The sequence below is a fragment of the Rhinoraja longicauda genome, chromosome 7 (assembly GCF_053455715.1).
Source record: "Rhinoraja longicauda isolate Sanriku21f chromosome 7, sRhiLon1.1, whole genome shotgun sequence".
Classification (NCBI taxonomy): Eukaryota; Metazoa; Chordata; class Chondrichthyes; order Rajiformes; family Arhynchobatidae; genus Rhinoraja; species Rhinoraja longicauda.
The window spans coordinates 17,548,482-17,567,766 of record NC_135959.1 but is presented as its reverse complement, the minus strand read 5'-3'; the positions used below and the strand labels follow the sequence as shown (position 1 = coordinate 17,567,766).

Here is a 19,285-nt window from a genome sequence, read left to right as displayed (position 1 = left end):
TCTGAGGGGTTCAGGCACAGTCAGCTGGGATAGTTTGTAGTGTAGTAGCTCTGGCACAATGGTGTTAAAAGCAGAGCAAAATCCTGGCATGGGTCCCCTTGTGGTCTAGGTGCTGGAGGATGAAGTGCAGGTCTAGGTTGACTGTGTTGTCCACCGATCGATTGGCCCTATATGCAAACTGCAGGGGGTCCAGCAGGGGGTTTGTGATGTTTTTCAGCTGGGCCAGCACAAGTCTTTCAACGGTCTTCATGACTACAGAGGTAAGTGCAACAGGCCTGTAGTCATTAAGACCAGTGATCCTTGTCTTTTTGGGTACAGGGACAATAGTGGAGACCTTGAAACAGGCAGGGACAGTGCAGGTTTGCAGGGATTGGCTGAAATTGTCTGTGTGGATCGGTGCCAGTTGTTCGGCACAGAGCTTGAGGGTAGAGGGGGAAACATTGTCCGGTCCTGGAGATTTCCGGCTTTTGCCGTTTTCTGAATAGCCTCTACACCTCCGCAATTTCCATTGTTAAACTGGAGTCATCCTGTGAGGATGTGCATTTCCATTGAAAGGTTATCAATTAAACACCACACTTCCACTCTCTCACCCCTGAACTTTCCGAACCAGAAAGTGGCAAGCTCTCACAATAAGCTACTGCACTCTGTCAGAATACACATACTTGTGGCTTTCTTATGTACAAGAAAAAGAGTACCAGAAGCACACAAACATTGAAAGGCAAAGCAGCAGTGGAATAGAAACATAGAAAATAGGTGCAGGGGTAGGCCATTCAGCCCTTCGCGCCAGCACCGCCATTCAATATGATCATGGCTGATCATCCAAAACCAGTACCCCGTTCCTGCTTTTTCCCCATATCCTTTGATTCCGTTAGCCCTGAGCTAAATCTAATTCTGCATATAGCGGGCCAGACTAACATAGGTGAGCAGGAAACACAAAAAGGAAGGTGAGTGCAAAGGAAAAAACACAGGGGAAAATGTGCATAGAAGCAAGCAAAATATATGACTGAAAATAAGGGAAAGATGGCGCCAAGGATGGGGGACCAAGTATATTATCAGAATAGCTGAGTTTTTCCACATCCATTGTGCTGCAAAAAAAATTAAATACATGATATCACTGAATTATAATTGTTGTTCCAGACTCATCACATTCTAATGTCATACTTCATTGCACTTACTACTGGTCCCAATGATGTACTCCATTCACTGCAGTAAATCAAAGCTTTAAATGTTGACTGTAGTAAAGGTCATCTCTAAAACACATCCTCTTCAAAACTTTCTTTTCATCAAATCTTTGCTTACATTTTCTTTCATACAAGATTAAAAATAAAACTAACTTTCTACAATAAACATGAAAAACAACACCTTGAAGATCAAGCCTCCTGTGAATACCTTCTTAATTACCCAATCTGAGGCAGTTTTCTCTGGGAAAATTGCCAGCTTACATTAAAAGCGTTCTCTCAATAGTGTAAGAAAATAACTGCAGATGCTGGTACAAATCGAAGGTATTTATTCGCAAAATGCTGGAGTAACTCAGCAGGTCAGGCAGCATCTCAAGAGAGAAGGAATGGGTGACGTTTCAGGTCGAGACCCTTCTTCAGACTCTCAATAGTGTACCTCTGTTGTTATCAGTGACCTTCAGTGCAGAATTAACATCCTGTATAAGGATTTCATTTCTACCAACCAAATATAGGGAGACTAAAGCTCATTACTTCAACTAACCACAAACTAATTTCACCAGCCATTAAATGCATTGCACGCACTGCCGACTCTCTGAAGCCAAACCAGATTGTTGACAACCTTCCTGTGATGCACCAATCAGGCAGGAGATTCAATAGACAATAGACAATAGGTGCAGGAGGAGGCCATTCGGCCCTTCGAGCCAGCACCGCCATTCAATGTGATCATGGCTGATCATTCTCAATCAGTACCCGTTCCTGCCTTCTCCCCATACTCCCTGACTCCGCTATCCTTAAGAGCTTTATCCAGCTCTCTCTTGAATGCATTCAGAGAACTGGCCTCCACTCAGATTCAGACTACGTTTCCACATCTTCATTAAGTACTGCATATTTCCAACTCAGTAACAATGCCTCTATCTTCACTCATTTGCTGCTGACATCCACAATTCTACCTAACAGTTTATCTATTCCTCTACAAGTCAAGCCGGGTTCCCCATTTTCATTTTCCATTACATTCAGTTCATCCATTGCTCCTGGTCTCACTGACCTACACTATTGGATTCCTGGACTCACTGACCTACACTACTCTTGGACTCACTGACCTACACTACTCCTGGACTCACCAACCTACACTACTCCTAGACTCCTGACTCATTGATCTACTCTGCTCCTGGACTCACCGACCTACACTGCTCCTGGACTCACCAGCCTACACTGCTCCTGGATTCACCAACCTACACTACTCCTGGACTCATGACTCTGACATACACTGCTCCTGGTCTCACCAACCTACATTACTCCTAGACTCCTGACTCACCAACCTACACTGCTCCTGGATTCACCAACCTACACTACTCCTGGACTCCTGACTCTGACATACCCTGCTCCTGGTCTCGCCAACCTATATTACTCCTAGACTCCTGACTCACTGATCTACACTGCTCCTGGACTCATGGACCTACACTACTCCTGCACTCACTGACCTATACTACTCCTAGACTCACTGACCTATACTACTCCTGCACTCACTGACCTACACTACTCCTGGACTCACTGACCTACACTACTCCTGGACTCACTGACCTACACTACTCCTGCACTCACTGACCTACACTACTCCTGCACTCAGCAACCTACACTACTCCTAGACTCACTGACCTACACGACACCTGGCCGACTGACTTGCTGATCTGCACTGCTCCTGGACTCACTGACCTACACTGCTCCTGCACTCCTGCATTCACTGACCTACACGACTCCTGGATTCCTGCACACTGGTCGTGGTTAAGCAACGCCTCAGTTTCAAGCCTATCAAGGGCCATCTTCTCATCGTGTCCTTGACCTCCTCTAGTTGTAATGAGACCCATGCTCCTCCAATTGTGTGTCTTGCTCATTTCCAAATTGAATCACTCCTCCACCAGTCACTGCCCTTTCACCTACATGCTCTAAACGGAGAACTTACTCTAAAGATCTTTCAGCCCCTTGCCTCAAGTGTACTTTTAAAAATTATCAACAATGTTAAACGTTTAAAAAAAATCAAGTAATTGTGGTTGGGAATAACTGCTCAGGCTATAAGTGCCTCACATATTTAGTTTAAAAAAAATGTAAATAATAAAAGCAGGATGCAGGCAGTCTGAAGAAGGGTCCTGACGTGAAATGTCACTTATCCATGTTCTCTAGAGATGCTGCCTGACCCCCTGAGTTACTTCAGCACTTTGTGTCCTTTAGTGCAGCCAGTGTCACACCTTTAAGGGCTGACTGGGCGGATCGGCCCAGAGGGAGTGCTACCTGCAATGACAGCCCAGGGGGATTGCTGCTCTGTCACAGGACTGTTCCAGGGAACCAGCCTTTCAAAGGGGTAGTGGGGAGAATGCAATACACCCTAATCAAAATCCAGCCTAGGTGAATTATGTATCACCATAGATTACCAAGAAATGTCGCCTAAACCCATGTGGTTTAATAGCACTGTTCCAAAAGACAGGTTTTCAGCACCATTTTCTGCATTGGGAATGTCCCAAGATCCACGTGGTCCTAATGTAAAAAAGCGTCTTGCAGCACTCTGTGCATCACTAGTCCTTCCGTCATCTATCTCCTGTGGATCCACAGTCTAACAAGCCGCACTAGTTAACAGTAGTTCATTCACCCATCCAGTCAATGCCAGAGAGTACTGAAACTGCACATCAGGATTAAAAATAGCAAATGCAGACGGGGACTCCATCAGCCACCCCTTCCCGCATCAAGCAGCAGAATATAGCAGCTGTAAAAAGGCCCACACAACCTCACTGTTGCAGCACAAGATAGACTGGCAGTCTATCCTGGCAAGATAGACTGGCAGTCTATCCTTCTTAATGCATAGGCCTTGAAAGGTATTATCTTTGTTAACTTTCACCATAATTGACAATGTGCAAAGACTAAATCAACCCTTAAAAAATGGAAACCAACTTTACTCACCTTACCATGATCAAGAGAAATACCAACAGCATCCAGGAATCGTTCAATGTATGCAATTATTGCCCCAAACACAGCCGGGCTCCTCGGGTAATCTCCCTCCTGGCATAAATAAAAGGCTGATTGTTATAAGACAATAAGAAATATTGTCACCGCATGGTACCTGCTCTGCCAGTCAATAAGATCACAGCTGAACTTTAACCTTCGCACCATTTCCCTGCTCTCATTTTCCTTGACACTCTTAATATCCAGAAGTTTATCAATCTGTCCTGGATTTCTTGCAAAGTGAATTTCAAAGATTTTCTAGCCTTTGGGTGTAGAAAGGTCTCATCACCTCAATCCTGAATGATGGCCCTTTATTTTGAGACTGCAGTGTTAAATCACATATGAACTTTGTTATTTTAAATGCGACCATGCTCATTCTTCTAAACTCTAAAGTGAACATGCTCAGTATGCGTATTCACTCATTTGACAAACCCTCAACTACTTAAACATAGTCAGAACATGAGCAGTAGGCGGCCATTCAGATTTTATAATCTGCACTGCCATTCATCACGATCGTGGCCGGTCTTCTACCTCACCTCCAGGGGCTAGGGAAGAACCACCATTTTTTGAGAGACAGAGAAAGATGTCCTAATCAACATAGCACTTGTTTCTGGATTTGTGTGTGCTTCCAAAGCATAGATTTGTGGTTCAATGGAATCCTGAATGCGCTTTCTCCACTTTATCTAAGAGCACAGTACATTACCACAGAAGCTCTACATGATTTTTTACAATGATTGAGCTTGGCACACACGGGATAAAGCATTATCTGGGAGAATGTGCAGAATGCACAGACCAAGCAGAAAGCATCCTACCAACAACTAGAGAGCAGCCCTGAGCTACTATCTACCTCATTGAAGACACTCAAGACTATCTTTAATTGGACTTTACTGGACTTTATCTTGTACTAAACGTTATTCCCTTTATCATGTGTGATGTTACACTGTAGACGACTCGACTGTAATCATGTCTTGACTTTCTGCTGACTGGTTAGCATGTGACAATAGCTTTTCACTGTACCTTGGTACATGTCACAGACTAAACTGAAAACAGTACTATACTGTATAAACAAGGAACTGCAGATGCTGATTTACAAAAAAAGACAGTGCTGGAGTAACTCAGCAGGTCAGGCAGCATCTCTGGAGAATGATTTACGGAAGAAGGGTCCCGACCCGAGACATCACCTATCCATGTTCTCCAGAGATGCTGCCTGACCCGCTGAGTTACTCTAGCTCTTTGTGCCTTTTTTATACTTGGGCAGTCAGTACTGGGAGAGTGCTGCAGTTTTGGAGGAGTAGGGCTTAGAGAATGTGGCACTGACAAAGGGGCAAGTCCAAGGTGTCAGACATGGTGGCTTCTAGAAGAGGTGTTAAACAGAGGCTGTCCACCCTCTCGGGCAGATGTGAAAGATTCCATGATACTCCTTCAAAGGGGAGTGCAGGAGCTCTTCCCCAATTCCCCATCTGGTATTTGCCCCTCAATAAATATTTCTGCAGAGAATGTCTGCGGATTGCAGCATTCCTTAGTCAAATCACATTTTGCACAAAATAGGTTTTAATTCTGAAAAAATAATTAGCTAGTTTTGGGTTAGGGTACATAAAGAAACTTAACACATGTATCTCATCTCTGGCACATCCCAGGGGAGTTCTGACACCATCACAGTACAAGCCTCGGCCTCATCTCAACAAACAATAATGCTTTCATAAAATATAATACACTCATCATGGCATTACTCTGAATAATGCACTTCCAATGCACAAAATCCTAATGGGTTACCTTGGTAACTGTTTGAAGCTGTCTGTTGCCATGGTGAATAAGATTTATAATTGAATTAGTGGCCCCTGGAGTGTCAAAATCATCAGCGAAGGCAGCCTTTACAGCGTCTTTGGTTGCATTTAACCTGGATGTAAAACAAAGAAAGCAAAGAACATGCAATTTAACCTTTAAACGGAGTGCAAGAAAAATCAATATATCATTGAAATATGACATCAAAGGCACCATAAAAAATGAAAAGATTATTAATGACAGCACCTGGTGCTGCTATGGAATGAAACCACACAGATAATTGTGTGGTCCGCAATTCCCAGCAAGGATTTTGGAAAGCCTTGGACAGTGGCATTATGTTGATTGAAATAGGAATATAAAGGCACTCTGAGGCCATGCTCCCCAACTGCGAGCACCCGATCACATAATCGCCTCCCTTCACCCCATCGCCAGTTATCACGCCTACAACCTTAAACTTAGTAGATGTGCTGAAGAGATCACAATGTCAGTGCTGGAGAGAAAAATGATTGAATGGATGGTACTTTCACCTCTGAGTCAAAAGATGTAGATTCAGTCCCACTTCAAAATTTGAGCGCAAAATCTAGACCAAGGAACTGTGATGGCAGTGAGGCGGTGCTGCACGGTTGGAGGGACAGCTCTATTATACAGGAGGTACTGACTGAATGGTGCATTGTCAATGGGTCAATACAGAAGGTGTGCTGTGTTGTCAGTGGGGTGGTGAGCAACACTGTGGCAGTCCTGCGTACTCATGCATTTCTTTTAGACGAGACATTAAACCAACGTCAATGGAAGAAGGGTCTCGACCCGAAACGTCACCCATTCCTTCTATCCAGAGATTCTGCCTGTTCCGCTGAGTTCCTCCAGCATCTTGTGTCTAACTTCAACGGAAGAGATCCCATCGGGCCATTTGAACAGCAGGAGAGTTCTGGACAATATTATCCTGCATTCAATGTGATCTGATCATTATCACTTTGTTATTTGTGGATAAAAAAATAACCATTTTATTTCCCCTTGTTGTCAACAATTTTTACACTTTATGAAAAGTTTACTGGCGTGATGTGCTTTAGAACGTGCTGTGTCCAAGGAAAGCTTAGTTTAAATGTAATTTCTTTCACATATACCTTTCCCATAACAACGTTTCATCAACCGATGGGTATTTCAATTGTCCACTCATATAAGCAGAGGCATCATGAATAAAATTAGAAATGGAGTTGAGAACGTTTCCGGCTTGTATCATGCTGGCATCACTGAATTCCATTGCTACAATTCAAAAGCAACACAGATTCAGCAAGGTTCAACCATTGCACATCAACAACTTTATTCAAACTTTTAAAGCTATGAAGGTCAGACCTGATCTGTATTTTGACAGAAGGCAAAACATTCGGAACTGATCTGCGGTGAATTTTTCCAAGAGATCCTGGTAAACGATCAGAAGAAATGGAACATTAACATTTGGGGCATTAAGGCCACAACACAGCCAAAGCAACTGTGCAATTCAGACACAAGGAACTGCAGATGCTGGTTTACAATAAAAGACATAAAGTGCTGGAGTAACAGCGGGTCTGGTAGCATCTCTGGAGAACATGGATAGGTGACATTTCAGAACAGGACCCTTCTTCAGACTGAGTGTAGCAGGTGGGAGAAAGTTTAAAGAGTTGGGGGCAGGACAAGGCAAGTGATGTCCTAATGTTTGATGTGCTTAAACGGTGGGTAACAGACTGCTTCCAATCAGCTGGTGATGAGAGACATGACCCTTCAACTGACCCAATACGCCTTTCCAATTCCTTTAGACCGCTGTGTCTTTCAGGTTGCAATGGGTTTGCCTACCTGCCCCTTGTTTTAGAATGTGTCCTAAATGTAGGGTTTGCATGACGACTGTTCTGGGGTGCCCAGCATAACAAAACCTTGGATAGATACCTGGAGACCTATAAAACTATGGCATGATCCCAAGCACAAAGCCTCCAGGGACATATTTTGGATATTCACTCAGGATATTTTCTCACCAGGCAGTTGAACAAGGTTATCTTGGCACAAATATATATTGAATTAAAAGAGATAACTTGCATTATAGTGGTTACCTTGAAACCATAAGCAATTGCAAATTTCAAATTATGCTACCACCAAATTTTCAAACAAACCACGATTTAGGATTGAATTCCTAGCTTTTGCGAAATGGGGAAATCATATTTCAGCATGTATAATTTCCAGCATGTGCAATTCCAGAGGGAGCCGTTTATTTCAGGAGAGAGTAATGTGAATGGTCATACTCAAATGTAGAGGGGCTCCCACTGTGGAGAAATGGGTAAAGTACAACTTTTTCAAACAGTTCTCTCATCTATCATTACCGTATATTCACCTAACTCAGTGATTTGATAGTTGTGTAACAAGAATTTGTAGCTACAGCTTCAAGGTGGCTTTGAAGAAACAGGCTATCTGTTTAAGATCATATATCACAGAAGAAATGCAACTGCAAAATAGCATTTATTTCAAGAGGGCTTGAATACTAAAACAGGGATGTAATGCTCTATAAGGTTCTGGACAGGCTGCATTTGGAGTATTGTGAGCAGTTTTGGGCACCATATTTGAAGGATGTGCTGGAGAGGGTCCAGAGGTTTACAAGAATGATCCCAGGAATGAGTGGGTTAACATATGCTGAGCATTTGACGGCACTGGGCCTGTACTCACTGGAGTTCAGATGGATGAGGGGGGGACTTCATTGAAACTTACTGCAGAGTGAAAGGCTTGGAAAGAGTGGATGTTTCCACTAGTGGGTGAATTTGTGGAATTCTTTGCCATAGAAGGCTATTGAGACCAAGTCAATAGATATTTTTAAGGCAGATAGATAGATTCTTGATTAGTACAGGTATCAGGGGTTATGCGGATAAGTCAGGAGAATGGGGTGAGGAGGGAGAGAGATCAGCCATGATTGAATGGCGGAGTAGACATTATGGGCCGAATGGCCTAATTCTGCTCCTATCACTTATGACCTTATGAGGTAGGTCAATTGTACAAATATATCCATGTCAGCCATTGTACCTTTCTGCACTATTTCCCAGCACTCCATCCTCAGGCACTGAGTTTCTGATCTCTGAGTGAAAAAAAATTCTCCCTTAATTCCCCTCTAAATCTCTTACTTCAAAACAATGCCCTCTATTTATACATACCTGTGTTTCGTTTAGTTTAGTTTACTTTAGAGATACAGTGTTGAAACAGGCCCTTCGGCCCACTGAGACGGCAATGATCATCCATACACTAGTACTGTCTGTCCTACAGATGAGGGACAATTTACAGAAGCTAATTAACTTACAAACATGGGAACCAGAAATGTGGGAGGAAACCAGAGCACCTGGAGAAAACCCATGCGATGACAGGGAGAACGTGCGAACTACGTACAGACAGCACCCATTTATGAACAGTTTCAATAGAACAGTTAAACAAGTACTTTGGTTCTGTCTTCACTAAGGATGACACTAACAATCTCCCAGAAATACTAGGGGACCGAGGATCTAGTGGGAGGAACTGAAGGGAATCCACATTAGTCAGGAAATGGTTTTTCGGTAAACTGCAGGAACGGGGTACTGATTTTAGATGATCAGCCATGATTATATTGAATGGCGGTGCTGGCTCGAAGGGCCTACTGCGCCTATTTTTCTATGTTTCTATGCCAACTTTGCAGTCTTCATTGGAAATCTTTTTTTTTTTTTTTTCAATAAGGAACAAAGTAAGGGAATAGGGTATTGAGCATAGTTACCTTAATTGTGATGTAATTTTTCAATGATTTTGACATCTTTTGTTCACTTCCCTTTAAATGTAAATGTCCTGAAACAAAAGCAGTATGCACACTTTATTTTGAAATACTTTATTTCACTTTATTTTATAATTGAAATCAAAGCAAGTGAAAATGATCATGGGCAGAATAATGTGATGACAACTGCAATGCTACATTCTTTTTTCCTTGAAAGCCAAGGGATGGGAAAGGATTGATCAAATATATATCATCCATTTTCTGATAATGTCAAAGACAGCTAACACCAACCAAATTCTGATTTTGTTTTAAATGCTCAAAGCACACACAGAAGGTTTAGGAACATTTGAAGCAACAAATCACGGTACAAAATGCATGGCCATACATGGTGACATGATTCCGAATCAGTGACCTGATTCCACTAAGGGATAGGATCATTTCTATAACAAAAATTGTAGAAAACAAGAATATAAGGTTGCGCAGCAGTAGAGTTGCTGCCTTACAGCACCAGAGGCCCGTGTTTGATCCCGACAACGGGTGCTTGTTGGTGCAGGATTTGTACATTCGCTCCATGACCTGTGTGGGTTTCTTCTGGGATCACCGGTTTCCTCCCACACTCCAAAGACGTACAAGTTTGTAGGTTAATTGACTTGGTTTAATTGTAAATTGTCCCTAGTGTGTGTAGGATAGTGGTCGTGTGCGGAGATCGCTGGTCGGTGCGACCTCGGTGGGCTGAAGGGCCTGTTTCCGTGCTGTATCTACATTGGCCTCAATTCTCTGGTACCCGCTCCCCATAAACCTCAATCTTTGATCTTCTCTATATATTTCAATTATATGTCCATTTCCACCTTAAATATATTCTGATGATTTGGCCTCCAGCACTCTCAGGGCCAAATTATTGCTGAGATTCACTATCCTTTACAAAATGTCCACACCTCTGTTTTAAATAACTGCCCCCTTGCCCTATAGCTATGTCCCCTTGCTTGGACTCTCCCGCTTGTGAAAACATCCCAATATCAAACCTGTCATGCCCTCTTGGAATGTTATGTTTGAATAAAGTCACCCCTCATCCTTATACACTCCCAAAGAATGTAGACAGAAACTGTCCAGCCCCTCTTGACAGAACTACCCTGGAATTAGCCTGTTAAATCCTCTTTAGACAGCCTTTAATGTTACTGTCTTCTTTTGTTGATACGGGACCAAAACAGACATCCAACCTCATGTACAACTTTAATAAGAACCCGTTTTTCCGACTCCAATACTCCTTCCCCCCCTCCCCTTTGTTGTTCATTTTCGCAGTGATTTATTTATATATTTGATTTGATAGCATCGATATGGAAGCGACATTCAAAATCTCGTTGTACTTGTACAATGACAATAAAGGATATTGTATTTTATTGTATTGTATAACACTAACCAAAAATTTCTATCACATGTATCTTCAAGCTGATTATGGGAGGGAATCTTGATTTTTTTAAGATCCTCTCTCCCATAATTTGTTACCATCAATGAGAAAGGAAAATTAACTGTGGAAAACAGGTCAGCATGAGCACAAAGAAACCAACAGTCTGTGTATCTGTATTTCCTGATTAAATATTGACAGTCGTGTCTGCAGTGGTGTAAAACTGAATAAACAAAGGAAACATTTCATAATTCCAGCAATGAGCACCTCTGTAACCAATTTATTTATTCACAAAATGCTGGAGTAACTCAGCAGGTCAGGCAGCATCTCGGGAGAGAAGGAATGGGTGACGTTTCGGGTCGAGACCCTTCTTGTCTGAAGAAGGGTCTCGACCCGAAAAGTCACCCATTCCTTCTCTCCTTATTATACCTCTGTAACCAAAGTGTTTAGAACTGAAGAACTGTAAATCTAAAACAAAAGTCTGTCAATATTTACTTGGTCATTTGTAAATGGGTTGCAGGTAGACCGCAAGGCAAGCTTGTGATGCTTGGGATTATTTAGTCGTATATTGAGCTACCGAACCACAGAGTAATCATAGCTGCATGTTAGCAATTAGAACTTCCAGTCATGTGAACAATGCAGATACATACCAGAGTGTAAAAAGTAGTTTCCCCATTGCTCACATTGGTGGTAGGCCTCGCATTGAGCAACCTCGTTTTCGTGATGGGGGAAAGCCAGGTCTATTCCACCAGAATGGATGTCCAGTTTATTTCCAAACACAGAGCTGAAAATGCCATATAGTTAGCTCTCCATCTGCTTCACAGGGAAAGTAAAGTTATGCTCCAATCACCAATGTGCCACAATTTAAAATGACTGAAGTGTATATATCAATACATGATATATAAGGGGTCAATCTAAAATACTTATTGTACACAAATCACAGGTCCATTGCCAAGCAATCATGTTTTAAAAAAAGTCTTTCCATGGGCACATCCCTCCCACTTTCTCCCTTTGGAACCTCTAGTTTAGTTTTTTTTAAGTTTCGTTTAGTTTAGAGATAAGGCTTGGAAACAGACCCTTCGGCCCACCGAGTCGGTGCCAAACAGCGATCCCCATACACTAGCACTATCCTATACACACTAGGGACAATTCACAATTCTTACCGAAGCCAATTAACTTTCAAACCGGTACTTCTTTGGAATGTGGGAAGAAACCGGAGCATCCGGAGAAAACCCACGCAGTCACAGGGAGAATGTACAAACTCCGTACAGACAGCACCTGTGGTCAGGACTGATCATGGGTCTCTGGCACTGTAGGGCAGTAACTCTACTGCTGCACTACCGTGCGCTACTTGGCTCTATTCCTGGACCTATAGATCTGATTTCCATTGCTCCCTCACTGGTGTCTAAGGTTTCAGCTATCAAAATTGTCGTGTCAGAATTCCATTTCTGAACCCTTCGCTCCACATTAACTTCGCCTTAACAACCAACAAGATGTGGTTCTGTGTCATACATTCTTTAGAACTTCCCTGTACAGTACCTTAGACCTACTTCGTACATTAAATATGTTATATAAATCGAATTTTTTGAATGCGAACACGCATAAACCCAACTGGAGACAGAAAGTGAACACATGATTGATTACACATCAGAAATTAACTCTAAAATTCTGAAGGCCACATTATTTAATTTTACTCTCTTCATTCTGGAACTTCAACCAGTTAATGCATCGTCTCTGAACTGCAAATGCAGAACTGTTGGTGATAGACCCATGACAAGACTGGAAAATTAATGTTATAGTGGAAACTGCTCTTGTTCAAGTGCATCTGTGCTGTACTTTTGCGATCCAGGACTCTTACAAGCTGAGCTAACCTTGCAATTGTCGAACACTCGATGTGCCAGCCAGGCCTGCCATTTCCCCATGGCGATGACCAAAATGGCTCCAATGGTTTTGATGATTTCCACAAAGCAAAATCTCTACAGTGTCTTTTATCGTTTTCACCTAGAAATTAAAGATTAACAAAGAATGCAGAGGTCATTAAAATAGTTAAGTATTTGCAGAGAATTAATTATTTTTCTGCTCTTTGCCTCATAGCACACTTACACATCAATCTCACTAATGAGGGGGATTCTCTTCTGTGATGCCTTCCCTTCCTATGTTCGTGCCCCTGTTTTCTACCCCATTTCCTGTTCCTCTCTCTGCAATAAGCAGAGGACAAATGGTAAATTTCTGTGCTGTGAATGCTATCAAGGTGATAACGCTTTGCTTTGTTTTGCTTACTTTATTGAATTCTCCACATGAACCAATGGACACAGGGTCGGTTATATACTAGTCAATAAGATCACCTCTCATTCTCCTGTGCTCCAAGGAACACAGTCCTAGCTTGCCTAACCTCTCCCGATAGCTCAAGCCCACAAGTCCTGGCAATATCCTTATAAATATTCTCGGCATTATTTCCAGGTTAACAACATCCTTCCTATAGCAGGCTGACCAACACTGAACACAATACTCCAAATATGGCCTCACCAATGTTATAGTTGTACAACTGTAACATAACATCCCAACTTCTATACTGAATACCCTGAATGATGAAGGTCAATCGACCAAACGCCTTCTCGATCACTCTATCTACCTGTGATGCCACTTTCAACGAACTATATACCTGCACTCCTAGATCCCTCTGCTCTACAACACACCCACAGCCCGTCATTCACTGTGAATGTCCTGTCCTGGTTTGACTTCCCAAAATGCAACACCTCACACATCTGCATTAAACTCCATTAAACGTTCCTCAGGCCATTTGCACAACTGATCCAAGATCCTGCTGTAATGTTTAATAACAATCTTGTTATCTATACCAATCACTTTAGTGTCATCTGAAAACTTATCATGCCTTCTACATTCTCATGCAAATCATTGATATAAATCACAAACAACAATGTGCCCAGCACTTATCCCTGACGCACACCACTAGTCACAGGCTTCTAGTCTGAAAAACAACATTTCACCATCGCTCTCTGCTTCATGAAGCCAATTCTCTATCTGGTTGGCTAGCTCTCCCTTGAGTCTTGAAGAGGTTGCTTTATCAGCAGCATATCAGGACATCCTCTGAATTAAACAGCTGCATCAAGAAGAGTTGGGATAATGGTGAGAGTAAAGAACAAAGAGGTAAGGCAGACTGCAAGGCATAAGAAGGGAAAGAGGTATGGTGCTATCTCAAGCAGGAGAGGAAGTGAGCTGGTATCAGAAAAAGTGAGATAAGAAGGGATTCAGTAGGGTAACAAATGGGGGGACTGGGTGAGGCATAAGAGAAAGGGATGGAGGCCAACAAATGAAATAACACGATTAAGGTCCAAATCAGCAGATTACACCATTCCAACCCACTTTAACAATGTTATCATATAGACATAATAAACTACTCCAATACATCCATCATATAATTACTTGCTGAAACGAGTCAAACATTTTTACATTATTTTGGAGGAGATTAAAGAAAGTCCTTCCTAGGTTACTGAATTTAAATAAAAGAAGAATTAGTGCACTAGCAACTCTATTTGGACCAAATTAATAATAAGTTATTTCACATTAAATTAGATGATTTAAATAACTGACTGTGGAGAATTATATCAAATAACCAAACCAGCTAATCCTCTTTGATCACTGATAAGGAGGCAGCTGTGATGCATACAGGAATGCACGTTACTTCAACATATTGTAAATTTAAAAGGCATCTTAGAGATGAAAGCGGCTGGAAAATAGCAGTCTACTATATATATATAGTCTATTCTACTATAATGCTGACCTTTTTTTGCTCTTTATTTTTCTTCCTATGGTTTATGAGCAAATAAAATCTTTTAAATCTCCCTCTAATAAAAGGTCAGTCTTAAGTGTTGCCTCACTCCACATTGCACTGTGACTGTAGTATTCACAGGAACTGACAAGGTTTTCCTGACAGCATTTTCCAAAGCAACAATGCTAACTACCTTCAACAACACTGGCAGTGTGGTCACAGGACTCAGTGTTCACCTGCAGGATTCACTCCTCATTCTCTCTAGCTCTGTTTCCCCAGCCAGGCTGTCCTAACATCTTCTTCCCTGGAAATATATTCGTTGTTTCTTCTTCATCTTTGTGTCAAAATCCTAACCAAACCACAGATACTTGTACTTCAAGGCAGCCATTCACTCTCATCTTCTGAAAGGTCAATAAAGATGGGCATTACGTGTGGGCTTTGCCAGTAATTCCCACGTTCCAAGTACAATTTTTTTTTTAAACTACACATTAAATTATTCCCTTCATCAATGAAAGAAGATCTGCTGAGAGAATACAGCACACTGTTTGCACGTTAGATTTCCAGCCCCTAAAGCATTCTGTGTGAACATCTAAGATGATTGTAAGAAAACCAGCACCATTCAATACACATTGCTTGCAGTCTGCAATCGGATTTAATCTATATATTCACAGGGAATTGTGCCCCATTTAGTCATTGTGGTAAGTGGCAGCCTGAATAAGATACTGAACCCTCTTTACTTACAATAAGTCTTGCCTAGTTCAATTTTATTCACATTTTGGGGTAGTCTCAGTTATTGATTGTCTGAATAACCTCTGTAATTCACTGAAGCTCTGAACATGAACCCATCCTTTCTATTTTACTTTCTTTTCATTTCTCTCCCTCTTAGAAACGCTGCCGCCACAATACTCTCCCAAATTCTAGCATCTTCACACCCCAAACCCCTCCGATTTTAATGGCGCCACCAGTGGCAGCAGTACCTTTAGCAGCCTAAGTCATAAGTTTGGGAATTCCCTATTCTTCCCAAACCAAGCTTTTGATCCTCTGTTTTAATATCTCCTTCTGTTCCTCAGGGTCCACCATCCTCTTAAGATATTTCTCTTTATTAGTGGTGCCTAATAATACAAGCTGCTGTGAAATCTGAGAATAAATGTAACTGGGCGGCAATAGGTGCTAAAACAGCTATTCCCTCTCGGCCTAGTACACAAGGCCGAGAGGGAATATAATTTAAAGTGTCTCCAACAGCTTTTTGAGTCCAATGTTACTTAATCTGATCTTTGTGAATGTCGCTGGCTAAGTGCTGAGGGTGTCAATGGCTGACCACTACTCTATAAGTTGTTATGGAGAAGGTTGTTATGGAGAAGACCAAAGATAGACCAGTAATTAGGCTCTACATTGGGAAAAGGATGATTTCAAAAGGCAGAAACTAGCAAAATTGCACTGGGAACAGCTACTTGTAGGTAAGATAACAGACGAGTGGGAGGCATTCAAAAGTGAAATTGTGACCAGGTTTCGAGTCCCCATAAGGGTGAAGGGCAAGCATGACAAATGGAACGATGTATTTCAAGGGGCATTCAGGATTGGATAAATAAATGATAGCTTGTGGCAGGTTTAGAGAACTGATAGGCAAGGTACTAGAGAAATATAAAAAGCAAAGGGCAATACATTAAGTAAGTCGGATGTTGAAGAAGGGACAGGGGAAGTACTGAGGGAACAGAGGGATCTTGGTCTATGTCCAGATTCTTGAACGTAGCAGCATGGATTAACAAGGTGGTTAACGATGTATGTGGTAAACTTGCCTTTAGTAATCAGAGCAAAAAAGAGCAGGGAGGTTATGGCACAGGAGTACTCTGTAATTCTGGTTGCCACGGTGTAGAAAGAATGTGACTGCATTGGAAAGGAAGCAGAGGAAATTAACCTGCAGGTTACCAGGGATGGAATGTTTCAACAATGGAGATAGACTGGATAGGTTCAGTTTGTTTTCTTTGGAACAGAGAAGGATGAAGAGTGTTCTGATTAAGGTACACCAAATAAGGGGTATGATGGAGTAAATAATGAAAAAGATTTTCCAGAGCAAATATATCAATAACAAGAAAGCATAGGCCAATCAGGCAGGAGTGAGTGCGGTGTAAATCTGTAATCCACTGCCTGAAGTGGAGACACATTTTGCATACTGTGACTACATTTTAGTAATATTTAGATGAGCACTTGAAACGCCATGGCCAAGAAGGGGTACGTACTGAGAAATGGGATGAGTATAGATAGGAGACACAAGGAAACTAACTGTCGGCACAAATTAAGTGAGCTAAAGGGTCATTTTCTTATCTTGCTGTATCCCTGAAAAATTCAGTAAGGCTCGAGGAGACTAAGTTCTTCCATTATGGAACAGAAATGGCCACAGGCCTGTCTATCAGAGACTAATTATTTTGATACAGGAAGGAGCTGCGGATGCTGGTTTAAACCGAAGATAGATGCAAAATGCTGGAGTAACTCATTATTCCATTGGGATTATATCGGAACATGCTCAGAGATGTCGCAGGGTTTATGTGCAATGTCCTTTTAAATAGTAGTGTTAATTGGGAGCAGGATTTCTTTGTTTAATTGTGGGATTTTTGTGTTATTTTACTTTCAGGGAAGTCTGTCTAGTCATTTAGCCAAATGTTATTTCTCCATTTTCTGGTGACTAGAGAGTGGAATCTCCCACATATAACTACCATCAAGTAAAATGATAGGCTAACTAACACTGACACTTGTAGTGCAAGGCTAACAACCAGTAGGACTCGATGTGCTCACAGCCATGTGTTTAAGAAAGAAGTACAGGTAAAGTCTTAAAATAGTAACAAACAGGAAAAAAACAACAACAAATACATACTTGTTTCTTCAATGGTATTATCATTTATTTTGACAAACTTTCCATAACGATCACCAATTGACTGGATGTCAAAATACACATTTCCTGAAAGATTTTTTTGAAAAAGTACTTGCTAATAAGTAAATTAAAATCACAGCAGGCTAGGCTAATAATTTATTTGTATATCACATATTTAATACTTAGACAAGGTGATATTGAAATGCAGTTTTAAAAAAAATCATAAGATAATAGTGGCCATTGGGCACATCATGCTCTTTGATAAAACTCTCTTGGTAATAGCAATTTGGTCTGCAGAAAAAAGTTAATTGCTCTATTTGATTTAATTTGCTAGTCATCTTAAATCTGTGTCCCCCAGTTACCAACATCCCTGTTTTATGCCCTTTTACTTTATCCAAAACCCTCATTAGTTTTGAACGCCTGTAATAAATTGCACCACAAAAAATAAGATTATTGCTGTTTACTCATATTCTGTAATGGACAAATTAAGTCCATGGTAATGGTCAGTTCTTTTGGCTTCAACATTTATGTATCTCTAACCATAATGTTTTCAAATCAGACTACTCTTAGCAGCATGAATCAGAAATGAATTATATCTTATAATATTCTCTGTCGTCCTAAACTACTTACAAACTATATCATATGCAAAAATGTAGAAACAAGGAACTGAAGATGCTGATTTACAAAAACAGATACAAAGTGGTGGAGTAACTCAGCAGGTTAGGCAGCATCTCTGGAGAACATGGTTAGGTAACGTTTTGGGACGGGAGCCTTCTGCAGCCTCAATGTTTTCCAATAGCAAATGTGAACTGCCTCTGTTGCTGCTTGGAGTCGTAGAGTGATATAGCATTAAAACAGGCCCTTCGGCCAAACTCATCCATAATGACAAAGTTGTCCAAACAATCTGGCCCCACTTGCCTCTAATAAATCTCTCCACAAAAATATACAGGAACAAGATTATTGCTATTTACTGCTATTCTGTCATCATAATTCACAATAGTCTATGTCCTCCTAAACTGCTTACAAACGGTATCATATACAAAAATGTTGAAATAAGGAACTGAAGATGTTGGTTTATTTAAAAAAGTGACATTTCAAGTCAGGGCCCTTCTTTAGACTGTAGATGTCTAAAGAAGGGTTCCTATCCAAAATGTCACCTATCAATGTTCTCCAGAAATGCTGCCTGACCCACGCTGAGTTATGTTGCTAACACTTTATCTTTTTTTATATCATATGCAACATTTTATTTTAGCACACACACACATCAGGCAAGACTGACATTCCAAAAAGACCACCATTACTGTAAGACACCGAGCTATGTGTTTGTTGTTAAAATGAATATAAAAGATTAAGAAATCCTTCCAGCCAAAACTGACTGATGATGCATAAACTCACCTGCTGAGGTAGAATAGGCATGGCCATTGCAAATTATTTTCTCTATGAATTTCACAATCTGAGGAATATTATCAGTCACTCTCATACATGCTGTGGGTGGAAGAACCTGCAGCAACATCGAAAATATTAGACAGTA

The 19,285-nt window shown here is 41.3% G+C and overlaps 1 protein-coding gene across 5 annotated transcripts in view; it reads right to left on the bottom strand.

Moving 5' to 3' along the window:
* Positions 1–19,285, bottom strand: part of cars2 (cysteinyl-tRNA synthetase 2, mitochondrial) — a 43,574-nt gene that overhangs the window by 7,112 nt on the left and 17,177 nt on the right. For 4 of the 5 annotated variants that reach the window (XM_078402188.1, XM_078402186.1, XM_078402187.1 and 1 more), the window contains 9 exons: positions 19,150–19,255; positions 17,758–17,841; positions 12,970–13,099; positions 11,749–11,882; positions 9,703–9,770; positions 7,302–7,368; positions 7,073–7,211; positions 5,943–6,066; positions 4,128–4,226 (listed from right to left, as the gene is read on the bottom strand). In XM_078402188.1, coding sequence (XP_078258314.1) covers positions 4,128–4,226; positions 5,943–6,066; positions 7,073–7,211; positions 7,302–7,368; positions 9,703–9,770; positions 11,749–11,882; positions 12,970–13,099; positions 17,758–17,841; positions 19,150–19,255 — 951 coding nt within the window. The remainder of the gene's footprint in view (positions 1–4,127; positions 4,227–5,942; positions 6,067–7,072; positions 7,212–7,301; positions 7,369–9,702; positions 9,771–11,748; positions 11,883–12,969; positions 13,100–17,757; positions 17,842–19,149; positions 19,256–19,285) is intronic. The other variant, XM_078402190.1, reaches the window with a different exon arrangement.